Consider the following 21,728-nt stretch of genomic DNA (forward strand, 5'->3'; position numbering starts at 1 on the left):
AACAAAAATTGGCTTTTGCACCATGATAACGTCCCTGCTCACACATCGTTGCTTGTGCGCGAATTTTTGGCCAAAAACAACACACTAATGATGCCGCAGCCACCGTATTCCCCAGATCTGGCCCCCTGTGACTTTTTCTTGTTCCCGAAACTGAAGAGACCCATGAAAGAACGACGCTACGCTACGATTGAGGAGATAAAGACGGTATCGAAGGAGGAGCTGAACAAGATCACAAAAAATAATTTTTTGAAGTGCTTCGAGGATTGGAAAAAACGTTGGTACAAGTGTATAATATCTGATGGGGATTACTTTGAAGGGGACAAAATAAATATTCATGAATAAATAAATAATTTTTGAAAAAACACAAAATTCGCGATAGTTTTTGAACAGACACCTCGTAATCGCAGGGGGCTAAATTTGGCGAATATGTTGGATAAGGAAGCAATTCGTAGCGGAATTCGTTCAATTTGGCCATCAGTCCCGGACACGGCAAAATGTGTGAATTGTCTTGATGGAAGAGTACTTTCTTCTTCCAAATGGGAACGTTTTTTCTTTAAAACTGTTGAAACTGTTGTTGATGATCTAATAAGGCTGCGTAGTAATCGCCATTGATCGTTTGCTTTGACGGAAGATAATCGATATGAATTATATCGTGTGCATCCCAAAAAACTGTGGCTATCACCTTTTCGGCCGACTTCATGATCTTAGCCTTCTTCGGAGCTGGTTCACTCGGTAAAGTCCATTGTTTTTACTGTTCCTTCGTCTCGGGTGTGAAGTAATGGATCCATGTTTCGTTCAAAGTAATGAATCGACGCAGAAATTCATCTGGATTACGTTGAAACATCTCCAAACATTGTTTTGAAATCATCACACGATCGCGCTTATGGTCCACAGTGAGCAAGCGCGGCACATCTTACCGATAGCTTTTTCATACCCAATTGTGTAAAATTGAAATCACTGTGCCATGTGATATGCCTCAACAAGCTCGCACACTTTCATTCATCGATCAGTCAAAACAATATCGTGGACTTTATCGATGATTTCTGGCGTAGGAAATCAATTGGACGTCCCGAACGAGGTGCATCACATGTGGATGTACGACCACGTTTAAATTCACCCAATTGTATACAGCAATTGTATACAGCACTCAATTCGTAAATCCTGGTGCAGATGTGCTATGAACATTATCCAACTCGATTTCTTTCGGCGTTAAATCTTTCATATATAGATATTTGATCACTGCACGAAACTCGTTTTTTTCCATTATGCAAAAAATACAAAGATTGTTCGCTTTAATCGTCTACAAAAATGAAACCACGCGATGAATTCCGCTCAAAATTTGACAGTAATCAGCTGAAAGATACTACTTTTCAAAAAATAATGTGACATGACACTGCGAATGCCCACTGACTGATTTTCTAAGAACGTATTGACTTGCCCTCGTATTTTTATTTTTAAAAAATGTCGCACAATGGTTATTGTACAATGCGTAAATAACAGATAAAACTTTATATTCACATACGTAATCCTAAAATCAATATTAACAAAAGAAGTGATAAGTTTTTGCATTGTGCCACTCCTGAGAGCGCCAACTTTAGACAATATGATTTGTTAATTTTAAACACTTATAACTCAAAAATTATTATAGCCCCAACATTTTGAGACTAGAATTTTCATCTCAAAATGATCTTAGGAATCTGTCCTTAAGCGTTGTTCCTTTTCCTTGACAATCTGTATATATTGCGACACTCACGAGCGTGGTACAAAATATTCGTCGCGCATTCGTGATCATATTCTTTACAGTTTGTCCGGAATTCACTATTCTCCACTCAGAACTGGTAATATGAATTAATCCAACAGATTCCAATTATTCTTACTCTCAACACTAAATATTAGGCGCCAGGCACGAGAGCAGAGCATATCATTCATTCTCGAAATTAGCTTGAAGATTTTACTCGAATCGCAAAGACCTCTACAAGAACACGGACGGTCCGAATAACCGACTGCTCAACCATAAGATTGATAGAAGGAGTGTTTTGAGACTGGGAACGGAAGATGTCTTGGAGAACGAGCCGGGCGATATACAAAATATGCAGAATTTATAACAACAAAAGATAACAAATATATTCGGTCATTTGTTTACACAATGTCGTACACACTAGTTGTTAAATGCATTACATAAGGCGTTGGAGGGGGGGGGGTGGCTGAATTGCCTTCGTAAACAGCGTTCTGGATTTCATCTCGCGATGTTAGATATAAGAAATTCTTGTCACGGTGCGAGCTTTAAGTTTTCAAATCATTCTAGGAATCGACATAAAATAAGACAGCGATAATTGCAGTGGCATTTGACCGTGTCTATTGCATACATAATTCTGACTTCGTGCTCGACCGCGAGAATGATGATATCCGACGGAAAATGACAGAATTAAAGAGCGTACACAAATATTATCTGGAATCTCACACTCTCGGAACAATAAAGCGAGATACAAAAGCATGACGGACGGTATGACACTATGACGCGAGAATACTATCCGAAATTTAATGCAATTTCCGCACTCAAACGCGATACAAAATATGACGCAACAATACAAACGAAATGACCTGGCTGTGCCCGCGGCGTATAGAAAACTAACTCGACATTAATAAAATTCGAACGGTATTGGGCGAGATGGACGATCACACGCTGCGTCTGCTATGGCGGCGCCGTCCCTCACAACGATCTCAAGCTTAATAAAACTAAATAATAATCTATTCGCGGATTCGTGCGATCTCTCCAATCGGGAAATCGGCGGCTTTATAATACCGTATGCTACGCTTTCATCACATTTTCCCTTAGTGGCTCTCTCTCTCTCTCTCTCTCTCGATCTCTCTGCTTAACGTCGTTATTGGCTCGCTTCGTATGTCTGTCCCTGTTGCTCGCCACAGCACAAATGCCGGGCCCGGGGTCCTTTCGGCATCGCAGGATAAGTCTTATTGTGATAAGTCTTATCGCGTCTGATTGGTTGCGAGCTCTTCCGTGGATTCCTCGCGAGTCGCTGTTGCGTCGTGTGCTTTAGATTCGGCGCGCGAAACTAATGGTGGGCATCTTTTGCGGCTGCTCGCAGGATCTTCCTCTGCGTCATCCGAGCTCAAGGACTTCTCGGATGTAATGGCAATAATCCTCCGCCGTACGGTTCTCTCTTCCAGCGGGAAGTCTTTGTCCTGCAAAATCCTCCTCGCGACACCGGAGTCCCCATACTCAGTTGATGGCAAGGGATGGGTATCATCCCCTTATGCCGCATGTCTTGTTTCCTTTTGGAACAATTTCCTAGAAAGAATCAGACAAGCAAGAGACAAGAAGATCACACACTCGCAACAGAATTTTATGATAAAGAGTATAGTGGTGTCACTTTTCTTGTAGTTACCTCCCGCACTCTGCAGGTGCGTCTCTAGTCCTCTTCCTCGACGTCCGAGAGTAGTGAGACGCAGCTTCATCGTAACACTGTTTTTCGCAGCCGTCGACTATAAAATTCTAAAGAAAACGCTCAAAAAAATATATCTAGCGAAAATCGCCCAAAAACCATGATAAGCGCTAGCATCTCTTACGCTCAAGTATAAAATACTCGAATATGCCAAAGCACTCTCACGTATTTTCCAGTCGCTTGATTTCTTGAACGCAATACGGGGAGTGAGAAGGAAAATGAAAGGAGAGGAAAAAAAACTTTTTGGGCTTTCTACTAATCCTTTGGTCTCTCAACGCACGAAATTCGCAAACTTAAACAAAAATTCTGGCTTCCGATAAGCAACTTGCCCGAGAGTCCCCCCCTTCCCAAAATCTTCGTCGGAGAAACGGTACCGCTAACTCAAAAAAAATCCACGTAAAAAAGGAATAGCGAAAAGGAAAGAAATTTTTGTTTTTACATCGTAACGTTTTCGCCGCACAGTCGGTCATACTCTGTTCACAGTCTAGAATGGGAGAAAGCGGAAATGAACCATCACCGGTCGAAGAAGCAGAAACAGCGCACAACACATCAGATAGGGTTATAGAAGGAGGTAGAGTTTAAAATCTTTAATGTGCGTCTTTCCAGAGGTGGCATTCGAGACTCACAAGCTCATACTACGGGAGAAAAAATTCTATTAACTTTAAAGGATCCCTGGAATTTCGATGAAAGCTTGGCGGCAACATTCTGAACCGCAGACGATATAATAAGATATGCTGTCGTCTCAAAATCGTCTTAGATCCTCATCTCCATGCCTATGGAAATTATAATATTTAGCTTGCTGGTGGACTAGACTTAAATTCTCTCTAACCCACTGATGCAGTGACTGCAATTCCCCCATGCATTCCTCCCATCACGCGTCTCGCGATTTCATTTCGGCCGCTCCCTGACACTGTCGACGTAGCAAGTGCGTTAGCTCTAATTTGCGATCTAGATTCAGAAAAGTAGGTGAGGTACCGACTGAATGATATGAGGTATTGTAGACCAAAATTCTTTAGGTGACCATCTCATTCACAATAGTTATGATCGAGAAAGGCTATAATCATGGTTTTAAGTACGCGATTAACTCTTTCGATGGGGTTAACTTGGGGGTGATACGGCAGAATGGTAGTGTGTGTGATGCCTTGCTCTTCGGTAAAACGCTCGCAAGGTCCTATTGACAAACTTCGTACTGTTATCCGTTAGCAAAAATTTCGATGTACTCCATTGCGAAATATCAAGCTCCTCTAACGCCTCACATATCGTTTTGCCATTCGCGGCTCTTATCGTACAACTCTACCCATTTCATAAATAGATCTTGTATTACCAGGACGTAAGCAAAACCGGTTTTACCGCAGCAACAGGTCCGATAATATCGATCGCGACTACCATCCACGGAGCCTCCGCTATCCTATGACTCATGAATCCCGCCCATGGATTCGCCTACCTATCTTCGTGCGCTGATAAATGTCGCACACGCGAATGCACTTTATCACATCACGAAATATATTTGGCCAGTAATACGCGACAGATAAACGCTGAAATGTTTTATCGATACCTAAGTGATCCGTCTGCGGGTCATCGTGAGACGCTTAGGGCTTCTATTTTCATTTCATGCGGTAACACGAGCTTCCAACGATCGAGATCCGTCGATGTCACGGCTCGCAGTTTGAGATATAGTTGCCCATCTACGATCTTTCAATCTGTGAATAATTTCTTCTTGTCCGCAATCTTCCGAAAACGTTTACGATATTACGGATCGTCGGTATTATCGACGATAGGTGCGTCTGCCGTGGCTACCAAAGAGACAATGACATTGTCACTCTCACTAATGTTACTCTCAAATGCACGCGACAGCGTATCCGATATGTAGTGCAAGGCATCCTTCCGATGCATTATCTCGTAGTCGTATTCTAATTCTAAGGCTCAACGCGCTAGTCGACTAATTGGATTTTTCAGACAGTGAAGCCAGCGTAAGCTACTGTGATCGGTTATCATGGCGAATTTATAAACCTCCAAGTATGGTCGAAATTTCTGAATTGCCCAAACAACCCAAACACTCCTGTTCAGTAACTGAGTATTTCTTTTCTGGGTTTGAATCGCGAACACGATAACATTCTCTACACGGTCGATAGTTTACGATAAAACGGCACCGATGCCAACGGAATCGGCATCGGTCTGTAAGATGAGCGGAATACTGAAATTGGAACACAATAAGGAGTTGATACTACAATAATTTTGCGTGAATTTGCTCAAAGGCGTGATGCTGTTCGTCACTTCATTCTCAACGATGATTCTTCCTCAACAGTCGCGTGAGCGGTTCGCTAACGGTAGCGAATTGCGATATAAAGTGATGGTACCAGGACGACATCCAGCCCAAAAATCTACGCAATTGTTTAAGGTTATGCGGAGCGGGATATTTTTTAAAATTGGCTGCGCTTTATTTGGGTCAACGGTTAAGCCTCTTTGTACTACAAGTATGAATAACGAACTTACGAACAATAAAATTCGCATTTTTCGGGATTCACAGTGAGGTCAGCAGTAAAGATTTTATTTAAAACACGTTCATTCTAAGTGCTCTTCAAAGGTAGGCGTTACAAAAACTATGTCGTCCACGCAAACGCGTGTGGTTTCATCTTTGGCCCGATTATTTTGTCTAAAAGTCGCGGGCGCTCCCGTTAACCCGTTATGACATTCGCATAAAATGGTAAAGGATCTTTACCCAGGACGTTAAACACAGTTATCTCGCCACTATCTTTTGCCAGAAGTATTTGAAAGTATGCCTGGTTCAGATCTATCGTTGAAATATATCGCATCGATCGTAATTTATCTAAGATACCTTTCATATTGGGCATCGGATATGCATTCTTTTTCAATACACTATTTACTTTCCGAAAATCTAAGCAAAACCGATATTTTTCAGATTTCTTCACCATCACGATAGGTCTTGACTAAACGATAGCTCTATTATTGCAGCTATTAACATTTTGTCAACATCCTCGCCGTCTTCTGAACTTTAGACGAAACTAAATAACAATGCTGCTTAATAGGCGCGTCACATTTATCTTATGTTCGGTAAGAGAAGTGACACCAGGATTCTCGACAGTTTCCGATATTTTATTCTCCAAAAATTTCGTTAAACGTTTCTCCTGGGGGTCAGGGAATTCACAGCAGGTACTCGGGTTACTTTCCTTAATACTGTCGAAAGAATGTCATCCCCAGGCGATTCGCGAAATCTAATCCGATACCAAATGCGCACAGAAAATCTACAATATACGGAACAACAAAATTCGGAAGTAAGCAGACAGTGATTTTTCGCTGCACTCCATCTAAGCGCAACGGTAAATTAATTTCCTCCCGAATTCTCATCATTTGTCCGTTCGCAGTGCGAATATGAAAATTTTGGATGAAGGTCGTTGACTAATCTAATTGCTGCACAATTTCGATCCCCTTGTCACCGAAAATCATCCGGCTCGATCCGAAGTCTACCAAGGCCGTTAACGAATGACTTCCAACATTAAGACGGAAAAAACGCAGTGGGGGTAATTCGGAAGCATAGAAAGTTGACAAGTACTTCAGTTTTTCTATGTGAGAGAAAGACTCGGCGCGGGTCTTAACCGATTTTGCGGGGGCAGCCTCGACCTGACCTAGCGACCCTCCTTCGCGTTTTCCAAGCAGGATACGTTTTTACTGTTATATTCGATTTATCGCAGCGGAAACAATACACGCGTCGGCGTTCTCCACATTCTTGCGCAATATGGCCAATTTTTTCACAGTTCCACACTTAACTGAACTGCCTACGCAGAAGTTTCCCGTCGAGGTTGAAGGGGCGGGAGTCTCTGACGCCGCAGTCGTTTCTGCCCCCTTTGGGAGCAGCATTAGCTCGATTGCGATTCGCGGTCTTCTTACCTCCGGCGATCGCCGGAGCCGAAAACTCGGTCGCGCCCATCTGACTGCCTTGCTTGGCTTTATGTGGACGATAAGCCGGCTTAAAAAGCTAACAAAGATTTTTCCGATGCGGGCGGAACTCGACACGTGGTGTTAGCCTTGTGGCTCACTTCGCGCCACGCAATAACAAATTAGTTCCAGGTCTACTATTCTGGACGTTGCAAATGCAACCAGAAAAGCGCGGTACCCGATAAAAAGAAAGGCAAGCATCAGAAGAGATTTGCATGGCTGACGAATAATAACTCACGTCCCTCTTCGATTCGAATCAAGAAAGCTTTCGCTTCTCTGCTCCGCGCGCCCGAGCATCTCAAATGCCATTTACATAGCGCATTTATAATCTCCAAAATCAAAATCTGCATAGCGTCTAGTATGCCAGCAACACGCAAGGATGACGATGCGACAGAAGAAGGGTCCGCGAGTGTCCAAACGATCTCTCGAATAATCGTGCAGAGTGGGCCCCAGGTTGCATGGAGGACGCAGAATCACTAGAGCGGCATCCCCTGCTCGTTGTGAAGAATCCACGGTTTCCGGTGCACCTAACTCGTACCGCAGCAAGCGATTCTGTAGGTTGATGGTATCATCCTTTGTACTCTGCCCCCTACGCGATAGTTCTTTAATTACTCGACCGATAACGCATAAATCCATGCAAATCGTGAACCTCTCTCAGACATTCTCAATTAATCCCGGAATCTGATGGTACAGCACGATGATATCGAATTGAAAGAATCAGATGGTTTACAAACGGCAAAAGATCATTAATTTTGTCGTACAAAAATCGAACTGTTTTTCCCTGTTGTGGATTTCCCCTCACGACTCTTGTTATCGGCATGCAATAGCAAGAGGAAGACAATAACAAGCGATCGCCGAGAGTGGTCCTTGAAACAGCCTATTATCGAACGCGATCGCTGGAAACGATTTATACGCGACAACAATATTTGAGAAGCTCGTATCGAGCACGTACCGAGCGAAAACAACAAATACGGTCACCCGTAAGTCGACGAAACAATAGACCATGGACTCGACACGCAGAAAAAAAAACCTCCCAAATTCGAAAAATGACAATAGCTACTCGAAACACTCGCGAAAATTCTAAACGCCACGACGCAAAATATAATACGAGATATAATATGAAAGTTAGCACGAAATTTTAGGATTGACTGAAAATTTTTCCATCTTTCACTAATTACCCGCGCACAATTTACATTGCTGAAAAGAAACGGGATTAGCACATAAATATTCACAGGAAATCCAAATGGCAGGGGGAGACATAGAAAACAACAGATATAATACAAATAGCAAACAGCAAAGCAATAATATTAGGTTGCATATGAAATGTCGGATTTTCTTTACATATGAACGTTTGTCTCCCTGTTTTCGTTATGCTTTTGTTTTTGGCATAACCTCGTTTATAGTCGTATTGTCCATTGCCAGAGTCACATTTCAACAAAGATTTTCTCAAAAGTGTTCCATTTTGTTATTTGTTTTGAATTTCGTAAGGATATGAATTTAACCGATATTCATGTAATTTTTTTATATGAGTATAAACTTGGTAATAATGCTGCAAAAGCTGCACGCAATATAAACCAGGCATTTGAGGAGAATACTGTTAACGATCGAAAAGTGCAGCATTGGTTTAAAAAATTTCGGTCTGGTGATTTTTCCCTACAAAATTTCCGCGTGGAAGACTCAAAACGTCTGTGAAAAATGATGCTCTGAAAGCATTGGTGGAAACGAATCCAACTGTATCTACAAGGGAACTTGCTATCAAAATGAAAGTTGACCATACAACGATATTGCGACACCTTTCTGAAATTGGCAAGGTGAAAAAAATGGATAAATGGGTACCGCATGAACTAACCTAGCGAAATAAGCTGGATCGATTGAACGTATGCTCATCATTACTAATCCGATTTTATCGAGAGCCATTTTTCGATCGGATTATTACTTGTGACGAAAAATGGGTTCTTTACGACAATAAGAAAAGGTGTGCTTGGTGGCTTGATAGGAATGAGGTTTGTGCTCATACTCCAAGGTCACTTCATCCACGGAAAATTTTAATAACAGTTTGGTGGAATGTGACTGGAATAATTCATTACTCATTCCTTCGAACTGGAGAGATAATTACAGCCGAAAAGTACTGCCACTACATTGATGAAATGCATGAAAAATTGAAAATTATACGCCCATTACTTATTAATCGGCATAGCCCAATACTTCTCCACGACAATGCTCGGCCGCATACGTCGTACAAAACAATTGCGACATTAAATGAATTAAAATATGAAATTTTGCAGCACCCAGCTTATTCACCGGATCTTTCGCCAACCGACTTTCATTTTTTTAACATTTAGAACAGTTTTTACGGGCTAAACAGTATGAAAATGAAGACAGAAAATGAAGACTGAAAAATTCCATATCAGAGTTTATTGATTCTAAAGATCAGAATTTCTTTAAGACAGGCATCTATGCATTAAAATCTCGTTGGGAAAAGTGTATTGAAACAAATGGAGCATATTTTGATTAAATAAACAGCTTTTGAAAAAAGATATGCAGTTTTATATATTCACTTAAAAATCCGACATTTCATACGCACCAATCTAATATGACATGCACAATATGTCGTTCTCATTCTCCAACTTCTCCGCTAATGGGAGAGGAAAAAGGAAAGAAAAAGAAATTTTTCAATATGTCAGGGTCTCGCACGTTAGACGCCAAATTTTTGCGATGCACTCATGAACGTGGTGCAAAATCTTCATCGTGCATTCGGGATCGTAATTCTTTACAGTTTCACCACTCTCTACTCAAAGTTGGTAATATCAATTAATGTAATAGATTCCAATTATTCTTATTCTCAACACCAAATATTAGGCGCCAGGCATGAGAGAGCGTGCCACTCTTTCTCGGAATTAGCTCGAAGATTTCATTCGAATCGCAAAGACTTCTACAAGATCACGAACACGGACGATTCGAATAACCGACTGCTCAGCGAGAGATTGGTAGGGGGAAGGGATGTTTCGTGGACGGGAATGGAGAATGTCTTGGAGAACAAATCGGGCGATACATAATAAAATATGCAGAATTTATAACAATAAAAGATAACAAATATATTCAGTCACTTGTTTATACGATGTCGTACACGCTAGATGTTAAATGGTCGCTCATGCATTACGTAAAGCGAGGGGGGAAGGAGGCTGAATTGCCCTCGGAAGCGACGTTCTCGACTCGCGATGTTAGATACAAGAAATTGTTAGATACAAGAATTGTCTTGACGGTGCAAACTTTAAGTTTCAAAATCACTCTACGAATCGTTGACGATGTAAGATAACCAGCAACGACAATCGCAGTGGCGCTTGACCGTGCTTAACGCGTACACAATTCTGACTTCGAGCGCGACTGCGAAAATGATAATATCTGTCCTAACGGAAACTGACGAAATTACAGAGCGTATACGAATATTATCTGGAATCTCACACTCTCGGAACAATAAAGCGTGATACAAAAGCACGACGAACGGTATGACACTACGATCTATGCAAGAATACTATCCGAAATTTAATGCAATTCCGGCACTTAAACGTTATACAAAATATAACGCAATAATACGAAATGATTGGCTGTTGCCGCGGCGGGCGTGTAGAAAACTGATTCGACATTAACAAAATCCAAATGGTATTGGGCGGGATGGCACGATCACGCGCTGCGCCTGTTATTGCGGCGCCGTCCCTCTCAACGATCTCAAACTCAACGAAATTAAATAATCAATTCGTGAATTCGTGATCCCTCCGATCGAGAAATCAGCGGCTTTACAATACTGTACGCTGCGCTCGTCTCACCACAGGATTCTTCCTTAGCGGCTCTCTCTCGATCTCTCTGCTCATCGTCGTTATTGGCTTAGGCTATTCTTGCTTTGCATCTATTTTTTCCTATCGCTTGCTACAGCACAAGTGCCCGGGATCCTTCTGGAAGCCCACAGACTCACGTGATAAGTCTTACCGCGCTTGATTGATTGCGAGCCCTCGTACGTTTTCGCTGTCGTGTCGCGCGCCCTGGATTTGGCGCTGGGATATGACTTATGATAGGCATCTTTTGCGGCTGCTCGCAGGACCTTCTTCTGCGTCATTCGGACTCAAGGGCGTCTCGAATGTAATCCTCCGCCGTACGATTCTCTCTTTCGCAGCGGGAAGTTTTTCTTGTCCTGCAGAGTCCTCCTCGCGGCATCGGCAGTGGAATCTCCATCCTCGGGTAATGGCAAGAGATGGTACCATCCTTCATGCTGCATGTCTCGTTCCCTTTTAGGACAGTTATCTAGAAAGGATCCGTCAAGAGGGTCATACGCTTGCAACAAAATTTTATGATAAAGAGTAAAGCGGTGTCATCTGCACATTCTCCCTTTCTGTAGTGACCTCGTGCTTTCGCTGATGTCTCCGGTCTTCTTCCTCGACGTCCGCTAGGAATGGTGAGACGCAGCTCCATCATAATACTGTTTTTCATAGCCGCCAATTATAAAATTCTAAAGAATTGCTTAAAAGAAAATAATATCTGACGAAACATCCTAGCAAAAATCACCCAAAAACCGTGAGCGTTGGCACGCTCGCCTTCCTCGATGGGAGGAGACGGCATAGAAAATGCCGTGCTATTTTCGGTCAAGTCAAACGACGGTCCCTTACGGACGGTGTAAACGTCACATCACAATAGATATTGTTACCGCACTCACGAGCATGGTGTAACTTCGTCGAGTGCTCACAGCTGATATCCTCTCGTTATCCTCTGGTATCGCGAATAGAATTAGCCTGAGTTTCAAACGTGACGCGGCAGAAAATATTTCGTTTCACAATTTCAGATCGCGAGACAAATTTAAGCGCCAGGCACAAGTGAGCGTGCCCCTCTTTCTTAGAATTAATCGAAACGTTACTCAAACTGTATTCTTACGAGCTATGAGCTTTGACGGCTCTCGTAACTGACTGTTGAGCTCTGGTAATGGCACAGGAGACGTTCGTTGCCGAAAATAGAGGATAATTTAGAATGGCGACTGCAATAAATGACACAATAATTAATAACAAGAAAAATAACAAATATATTCTATTAATCTCCGACTCTCATTCGTATACGTTCGATAGGAATACCATAATAGCATACGTTAGTAGAAATGCGTTAAATTAACCTCGCACGTTTCCTTATGCACGCTCTCAATAATGCATAATGATTACACTAATTCTCGATAACACGAGCTCATGCCACGTAGCAATTCTTGCAATATTGCATGTAATAGTTCGATACTTTGATAATCGAGACAAGAGAATGGTTATTGTGACCGTAAACACGTGACTTCGTGCTCCGCGAGGGTCTCGAATCATCTTACAGAATTTCGGAAAGTAACAGAAAACGTAAAAAGCCGACAATACAGAATTCCGATAGAGACGAGACAAATTATTACGCGATAATATTCAACGAAAATGACCAGGTTGTGGTATTGGTGGACGGGGAAAGTTATTATCTCGAGAATATCATAACGAATTGTCGAGGGAGGCAGCGCGATTACACAACGCGAGAAATCTGATACAATTACAGCATCATGTTCGTCTACATACGACGACAAAAGTTACACGCGCCTGTCTGATACGGAATTGGATCGCCTCTCTGGCGATCTTACAGTTCAATGACGCTCGTCTCACTATTAGGATAAGCCTCCTGGATTCCTTGACACGATACTTTGTGATCTATTTTTTGGGCATCCTGAGTCCCTCGCGCGTACTCTCTGCTCGCTCGCTACAGTACAAGTGCCGGTGCTAATCCTTCCGGGGGGCATGCTGGTGATCGTGATTTCCACCGAGGGGCGGGGGAGGGAGGCTTATCGTCGCTTAATTGGCGCGTGGCCCTGCGGGCGAATAACGCGAGCCATGTCATCCATGTATCCTGTGTCCTGACGCGCGATATTCAACCCAAGCAGCAGGATTCCTTTCGGCCACTAAGGAGACTTTCCCGCGTTTTCGTTATGCGGGAGACTTGCATTTCTGTTGTGGCATATCAGTAGTCGGGTGTCTTCACTTTCAACCTTAGTTCCGTCCTCTTAAGGGAGGTCTCCAAAAGTTCCGTTGTGGGGTCACTCTTGGCAGAGTGGCCATCCCCTGCCCTTGTTATTCTTCTGCAATGCTTGTCTGTAATGTGGTGATAGAACGGACAGGTTTCGAAACAAAGCGAAACATATTAAAATATGAAGCGACATCACCTGTACACTACTCTCCTTGTAGGATGCTGAGCGCCTCCGCCAGTTCGTCCTTAATCTCTCTCCTTCTTCATCTCGGTCCTTATAATCTTCTCTCTTCACTCGATGAGACACAAAATTCACAAGATCATAAAGAGTCTCCAATTATCCTGTAAAAACTTGCAATACGATAGCGTACGGAAAAGAATGACAAAAACCGACACAAAAAAATCTGCGGGACGCATGAATACACGAAACAGACGCGAAATAGACGGAATAACATTAAAAAAAAGGTGCACAAATATGGCTTCTAAAAATGGAAGGATACAGGACGCTAGAGTTGCGCTTTTCGGGTCATATGACCCTTGTCGGAAAATGTCACGTCACAATATATATATTTCAATATTTTATTTCTGCATAATTCCTTACAAAAAGTTTCCTGTGTTCATATTACTCCTAATGATGCTCATATTAGCCTGCTTAGATAATATGAGCACTGGGCGGATAATAAAAGCATTCGCTACCATTTCAACATTTGCATTAGAATATAATTTCAATACTAATATACATAAAACATCAACAAATCTATTAAATAGTATGCATCAGATTTTTTATTCTTCAATGCTAGATATATCAAAATGTTTCCTTAAGGTATTCCCTATCCCATTCTATCATATATATACAGGGTGCGATGCCAAAATCCGGACAAATTTCAAATTGAAATTCCCTCCGTTCAATACCGTTGATAGATGTCGCGATTGGCATTCAAATAGCTTGACGCATGTACTAAACCATCATAACCTCGAAACAGTCGCAATGTTGAAACCAAGTGCGGAGTATAACCGAAGAGCCGCGATTATCGAAAGTATTCGCGCCGGGCGCCCGGCGACAGAAATCATTCGGTTCTTCGGGTATTCGAGACTGTGTATGATGTCTTCAAAGTATCATGAGTCGGAGAAGTCCAACGAAGGTTCTGCAACACCGGCGAGGAAATTCCACTTGAAGGAGCGCGTTGTCAGGACGCCCGACATCATTCAACGGGCTCAGGAGCTGATTTTTGAGGATCCAGGGCAGTCGATCCGAAAATTGTCGTCGGTTGTTGAAACTGTGTCGTCTGGAAAGTCATATGTTTTCCAGCAGGACGGTGCACCCGCCCACACAAGTCATTTGGTGCAAAATTGATTGTCGGACAACGTCGACATGTTTTGGTCGAAAGAATTCTAGCCTCCCAACAGCCCAGATTTGAATCCTTTGGACTTCTACGTATGGGGCGTGGTTGAAAGGGTCACGAACAAGTCCAGACATCCAAACGTCGCATCATTGAGAGCCGCTATTGAAGCGGCATTCACCGATATGGACCGTGACTCATTAAAGCGTGCCTGCGCACGCTTCAGACCGAAAATGGAGGCGGTCATTCAAGCAAGCGGGGGATATATTGAGTGAATATGTTCTTTATGGCCTTACAAACAATGGAGGTAAACAAATTTTATAAACCTTTTCATTGTAGCAATAAAACATGTTTAGAAAAAAATGTATAATTTGTCCGGATTTTGGCGCCGCATCCTGTATATATTTTGAGATACTCGCTGTAATTTTCGAATTAAAAAAGGAAACGTCTAAGCCAATATGCGGTTAAGCCGCGCCGCGCGAATTCGTAGGCTCACAGTCGAGTGGTGGCGACGGCGGTGCGCAAGAAGGGGGAAAGACCGCTTCGTCGCGACTTAACCGCATATTGGCTTAGACATTTTCTTTTCTAATTCGAAAACTACAGCGAATACCTCAAAATGGTATAAGAATTTTTTGTTCCTTTTGATTCATTCTCCGCCCCCAATGAAGCCCCGACCCATCTTAAGAGACATCCTATATATATATATTATGTATACAAATAAGTTTCCGCCGTTTTTAATCAAAAATTAAGCATTTATTGTGAAAGAACGATACATAATGTTTTATTGAAAGTATTGTCCATCGCTAGCCACTACTTTTTGCGTTTGGCACGAATCTTCATTCAATAATGCTTCCAATTCCGAGTCTTCGTACACTTTCGGCCTTCCGCTACGTTCTTTGTTTTCGACGTCAAATTCACCGTTCTTAAATTTTTAAAACCATTCACGACACTTCTCTCACTTAAGGCAGCCTCACCATATGCTTCTATACAAGCAATCGATGAGCCTCAGCTACAGATTTCTTCAAATTAAAGAAGTAAATCAAAAGTTCCCGCAAATGACGCTTATTCGGCTCAAAACTCGGCATTTTCGCACAAAAAAAATATATGATGCTGATACAAAATCGCTAGTATTTCAAGATTATGTTGTTGACAGATGTCCAACTTTACGATATAATGTTTTACATCAGATAATTTTAATCATAGCTTGCTAGTGGCGCCGTCTTTTGTCAAACGGCAGAAACTTATTTGTATACCTAATATATACTACATGGGCTGAAAAGTCCCGGGATTTTTAATGAAAACAAGCGTTTTTTGTGCAAAGTTATATTTATTCCTCAACATAGTTGCCTTCGAGGGCGATACACTTGGTATAGCGATTTTCCAACATTTCGATGCCCTTTCTGTAGTACGAAACGTCCAAACCTTCGAAATACGCCTCGGTTTCCGCGATGACTTCCTCATTCGATGTGAATCTCTTTCCCTGGAGCCACCGCTTGAGGCCACTGTTTGAGAACAGATAATAGTTGCTGGGGGCCAAGTCTGGAGAATACGGTGGGTGAGCAACCAATTCGAATCGTAATTGGTCCAATTTGACCGTCGCTTTCAAGGACGTGTGTGACGGTGCGTTATCGTGATGGTACAGAACTTTTTTCTTCGCCATATGGGGCCGTTTTTTCTTTATTTCGTCGTTCAGTTTATCCAATAACGCTGCATAATACTCTCCCGTAACTGTTCTTCCCTTCTGCAGGTAATCGATGAAGATTGTGCCATGCGCATCCCAAAAAACGGAGGCCATAACCTTCCCGGCCGAGCGTTGGTCTTTTGGCCGCTTTGGTCGGCTTTCGTGGCTTTTCAGCCACTCTGCAGACTGCCTATTGGACTCAGGCGTATGGTAATGGACCCACGTTTCATCCACCGTCACAAAACGTCGAAAAAAGTCCGCTCGATTACGCTGCAACAATGCCAAACCGACCGTTGAATCATCAACGCGCTGATGTTTTTGGTCAGCAAACGCAGCACCCATCATGCCGATAGCTTTTTCATCTCCAAAACATCGTGCAAAATGTATCCCACCCGTTCTTTTGAGATGCCCACGGCCTCAGTTAACTCGCGTAACTTCACTCAAAATGATTCGATGCACTTGCTTTGCGATTTTCGCATTCGTAGCCTCTTTTGGCCTTCCAGAGCGAGGTGCGTCTTCGGTGCTTGTACGACCCATTTTAAATTCACTAAACCACCGATAAACTGTTGTTCTCGAAGGAGCAGATGTGGGATAACATTTCTGCAACCATTTCAATGATTGTTCAGAAGTTTTTCCCATTAACAAACAATGTTTGATCAAGATGCGATATTCCTGTTTTTCCATTTTTTTTACGAAGGCGAAAGTAACGCCACTTAAACGACTGTAGCTTGTGAACGAATGAACGAAATGTTATGAAACTTTATACATAAACTAGTGACAGATGAATCTCTCGAAATGAATCATGTCCATTTTCTAGTGGCACCATCTATTGAAAAATCCCGGGACTTTTCAGCTCATGTAGTATATGTATAAGAAACATTTTATTAGAACAAATTCCCATCAAATATTTGATTAATATATTCAAAAATAATGTTACTTTTACAAATATTTAACAATAAGTATTACCAAATAATAAGTTTGGTAATATAATATTTATTAAACGTTTATAAAAGTAATATTATTTTTGGTTATATTAATCAAACATTTGATTGACATTATTTCATCGTGACATTATTACATTTAATAGTTACTACCAAAGATCTAAAAGGGTTAACCTGTACTCTGCTAAAAAAATGTGCACTAATGTACAATAATTGTTAATTATGATAATATAACACACTTTATTGATAGCATTACTATGGTATTGTTAATACAATACATTGTATTAATATTATTATATGTTATTTTATGTATTGCCATCTATTACGCGCAATATTGACAAGTATTGTTAATGTATTGTTATGTACTACTATGTATTGCTAGTATATTGCTAGCGTATTGCTAGTACTGCTACTGCTAATATTGCCTGTTTTATTATCGTACTATCGCAATATATTAAAAAAAAAATGTACTGATTGCCATAGCGGTTGACCTCTCGCCAGACTTTTTTTTTTTAGTGTACAATAAGGAATAATGAAGACTCATTATAAACGACCATGTACATCTATCCGAAAAACTTCCATGTCTAATAAATCAATAATGATCTCGGGACTTTATGATTTGAATAGCACAATATTGTTTACTTTACAAATATTAAGAGGATTCTAAAGCCGTTTGTATTATCAACTAATCATGATTTTTATTTAACAATTACTTTTTCCTCTTTTACAGATTCGGAAATCCTTTCCAGAATTAAAGTATATGCATTAATATTATATGTCTGTGAAGTGGAGTTTATGCCGAGAACGACAAAAAATTTATCTTTTCTTAAGAATTCAATTTCAAAATTTTCTGTTGCTTTTGACTCCATAGATACGTATTAATGCGTATACTTTAATCCTGGAAAAGTCCCCAGTAAATAAGAAACATTTTGAAACATTTTAGTAAATTGCAGCTATGTATATGTTACAACGTTGCTGCGCTGTTGCTGAAATGTTTCTTACTTACTGGGTCGAATCTGTAAAAGAGAAAAAAAGTAATTGTTATACAAAAAATACGACATTAATTTTGGAAAATCTTTTTTGTTAGGCCTTTGATCACAAATTCATTGTTTATGCGTTGTTTATTATACGCTTCCAGGAAAAGTATCATTTGATATGTACGACCTACAGAATTTTTATATTGAAGGCATTATAACCTGAGGTGACAGCCGTGAGAAGTGAAATAAAATGAACTTTTAATTTTTTCCCCGATTTTCTCGTCAAATTTAGTATGGCCGGTGTTTTTTTCATGTGTACTTTTATTGTGTAAAAAGATTTGATGATCTATAAAGCCAATTCGAAAAAATTGGCAATCTATTATTGTCAATACATAGATTTTTGAATGGTTCTGATTAGTTATATACCTCAATAGTTTTCAATAGTTTCAAGGAGCTATTGAAGACTATTGTGAAATATAACTATTCAGAGAACTATATATGTAATGTCATGTAGTATTATGGGACATCACTATTCATTACTGTTGAAACGAATAGTAATTATTTATCCATTTACTATTCATTATTATTAACAAGTACCATTATATATATTATATTGGGCGAATAGTAACTACAGGAATTTATCATTCATTATTACGTATTAGAATCATGAATAGTTTACTATTGAAACAAATAGTAAGTACAAGTAGTGATTACATCTTAGCGATTTTCATGAAAATTTAGTAATATTAGATGCCTTAAGAAAATTTACTTTTAACGAAGTTAAAGTTTTTAAAAGTAATTAAGAGTTTACTTAAAAAATTTTTAATTAATTTAAAGTGTGTGAAAGGTTAGGCCAAAATAACCTAAAATTTTTAAGTTTTTCAAAGATGACTTAAATACAATATAATCGGCACAGCGCGATAGTTTCTTTTGTCCTTAAGTAAATTTAATTTTAAAGTTATTATACTTTAAAAAAAAGATTACAGTGTTCAAATTTACCTTTATCTCTTAGACTTTCTCTACAGTAAATTTTAAGTAGTCTAAAATAAATTTTTTAAGTTTTTTAAAATAAATTTTCCCAAGAGATACACCAGGTCGCGAATATCTTGGATATTTTATCTTTAATATAAGAATATATAATGTATTATTTGAAACATCCAACTTTGACCGTTCTTCGCTTTCTTTATCTTATTTAATGTATTCATACATACGATTGTGTTTAAAATTTTTAAATGTTTATGCGGCCATATAATACGTTTTCTCTATACATATCAATTATTGCGAAGAATATTTTTGAAACCTCAGTAGTCGAGCTAGCTAAGACATTCTTTTCGGAAAGTTAAGAAGTCCCAGGTTCGAATTTTGGCTGAGGTAATATTTTTCGCAATAAGTTTTTTACTTTCTTTCTGTTTATTCTAATTTAGGGGGGTTATTAGCATTTCAGAATGATTGTATTGAAACCGAAAGTTTTTCGGCTCTCAATCATATCTGAAATAAATTAATTTAATATAAGAATATATAATGTATTATTTGAAACATCTATCTTTGATCATTTTTGGCTTTCTTTATCGTATTTGATGTATCACACATGCGATCGTGCTTAAAATTCTTAAATGTTTTTAAATATAAAATATTAAAACACAATAATTGATGTCAACTTGGTAAGGTCAACATTACATGGGTCCGTTTTGTTCAATTACGAATAGTTACTTTTAAAAACTATTCGCCAATAGTCGTAGTTACTATTTAATTACGTAGTTGCAAATAGTTACTTTTCAGAACTATTCGCTAATAGTTATTATTCAAATAACTATAGAAATTGAATAGTAACTACACAGAAATCTGAATAGTACACAATAGTTCTCAATAGTTCCTTTCTAGTATCTATTTATTTAATAGTACCTATTTATTTAATATGATAAATATCCCAAGTATATAAGTTTATGTAGATCAAACTTCGTAGCATATTGGAATATCGCGAAAACAGATACAGATCTTTTTACAACAGTTGGCGCTATTAATATCAATCGTTACAGAAATATAAAGTGCTCATATTACTTAAAGTGCTCATAACACCCGATTCTACTCTATATATGTATATAAATATATGTATATTTGTAATTTAATTATATTACTGTAAATAACTGTTTTTCGAAATTTTATTTGGATATAATTCCGAATGATCCCCGCTCGCGATTAACTTGAAATTTCGCGCATAAATTCAACTCAATATGAGAAATAAAAAACACATAGTCTTAACTTCGGGAAATGAAAAAAAAATTTTTTTGTTTTATGACTTTTCATTCAGATAGATTTGCTTTGCGTGGAAAGTCGTGTGCTCCTTGGAAGGGAGGAGATGGAAGTCGCTTCATATGGAAGTCGTGCGCCTCTAGTCAGGAGAGGGGAGGGATGGGGTGGAAATAGCTTCGCGTGGAAGTTGTGAGCCCCTAATGCCTAATTCAGACCAATCAGCGAAGCGATATTATAGCGTAAAAAATATCGGCTCGTTAGTTGATTGCTGCTCCGCTGTTTGATACTTGCTATGTCCGAAGTCTGAACTAAGCAGTCTGAACTAAGCATAAGCAGGAGGGAGATGCGATGGAAATTACTTCGCGTGGAAGTTGTACTCCCCTAAGCAGGTGGAATGAAGTGATTTTGTCTGGAAAGTCTTACGCTCCTTGGAGTGGGAGTTGCTTCGCGTGGAAAGTCGTATTTCCTTAATCAGTCCGAATTTTAGTCGATAAGTATTGTCACATAAAAAAAATCTTTTTTCTATTTCCCGAAATTGAGACTATAAGTTTTTCATTTCTTACACCAAAAACAACTTATATGTAAAATTTCAATCGCGAGCGGAAGTCAATCGGAACTATACCTTTTTATTTTTTTATGGATTTATTAACAGTTAGGGCTCGTACAGACGAGCGACTTTGTAATATCACAATTTCTGGCGCTACAGAAAAGCCGCGAATATCTTCATATGGGTCAATTTATAACGGGACAAGAAACATTGCGGATGCGTTTAGAGTGGTAAACAAAGAAGCACTGCAAATTCACCCATCTGAACGCATCCATAATGTTTTGTCACGCTATGAATTGGTCAATATGAACATATTCATGACATTTTTCTGTAGCACCAGAAAATAACTTCGTATAAACGGATTGGCGTTTTCAATTGTGGCACTACAAAGTCGTTCGTTTGTACGAACCTTTATCCAATAATAATGTTGCAGGTTCGGGAGGAGAAAATAGAAGATTCAAAATTGGCAAACCTTGGATTTCCTGTCTTGCAGATAATAAAAAAATCTGGAAGGAACAAGCAGTCCGAGGCATGTTATAAATGTTATCACAATTAA

The 21,728-nt window shown here is 39.9% G+C and overlaps 1 protein-coding gene across 5 annotated transcripts in view; it reads left to right on the plus strand.

The window, feature by feature from the left end:
* Positions 1–21,728, plus strand: part of LOC105152576 (dual specificity calcium/calmodulin-dependent 3',5'-cyclic nucleotide phosphodiesterase 1) — a 137,848-nt gene that overhangs the window by 106,649 nt on the left and 9,471 nt on the right. For all 5 annotated transcript variants that reach the window (XM_087409085.1, XM_011066947.2, XM_087409086.1 and 2 more), the window contains one exon: positions 21,606–21,701. In XM_087409085.1, coding sequence (XP_087265211.1) covers positions 21,606–21,701 — 96 coding nt within the window. The remainder of the gene's footprint in view (positions 1–21,605; positions 21,702–21,728) is intronic.

This window comes from Acromyrmex echinatior, chromosome 8 (assembly GCF_024713525.1).
Source record: "Acromyrmex echinatior isolate Ae372 chromosome 8, ASM2471352v2, whole genome shotgun sequence".
NCBI classification, from domain to species: domain Eukaryota; kingdom Metazoa; phylum Arthropoda; class Insecta; order Hymenoptera; family Formicidae; genus Acromyrmex; species Acromyrmex echinatior.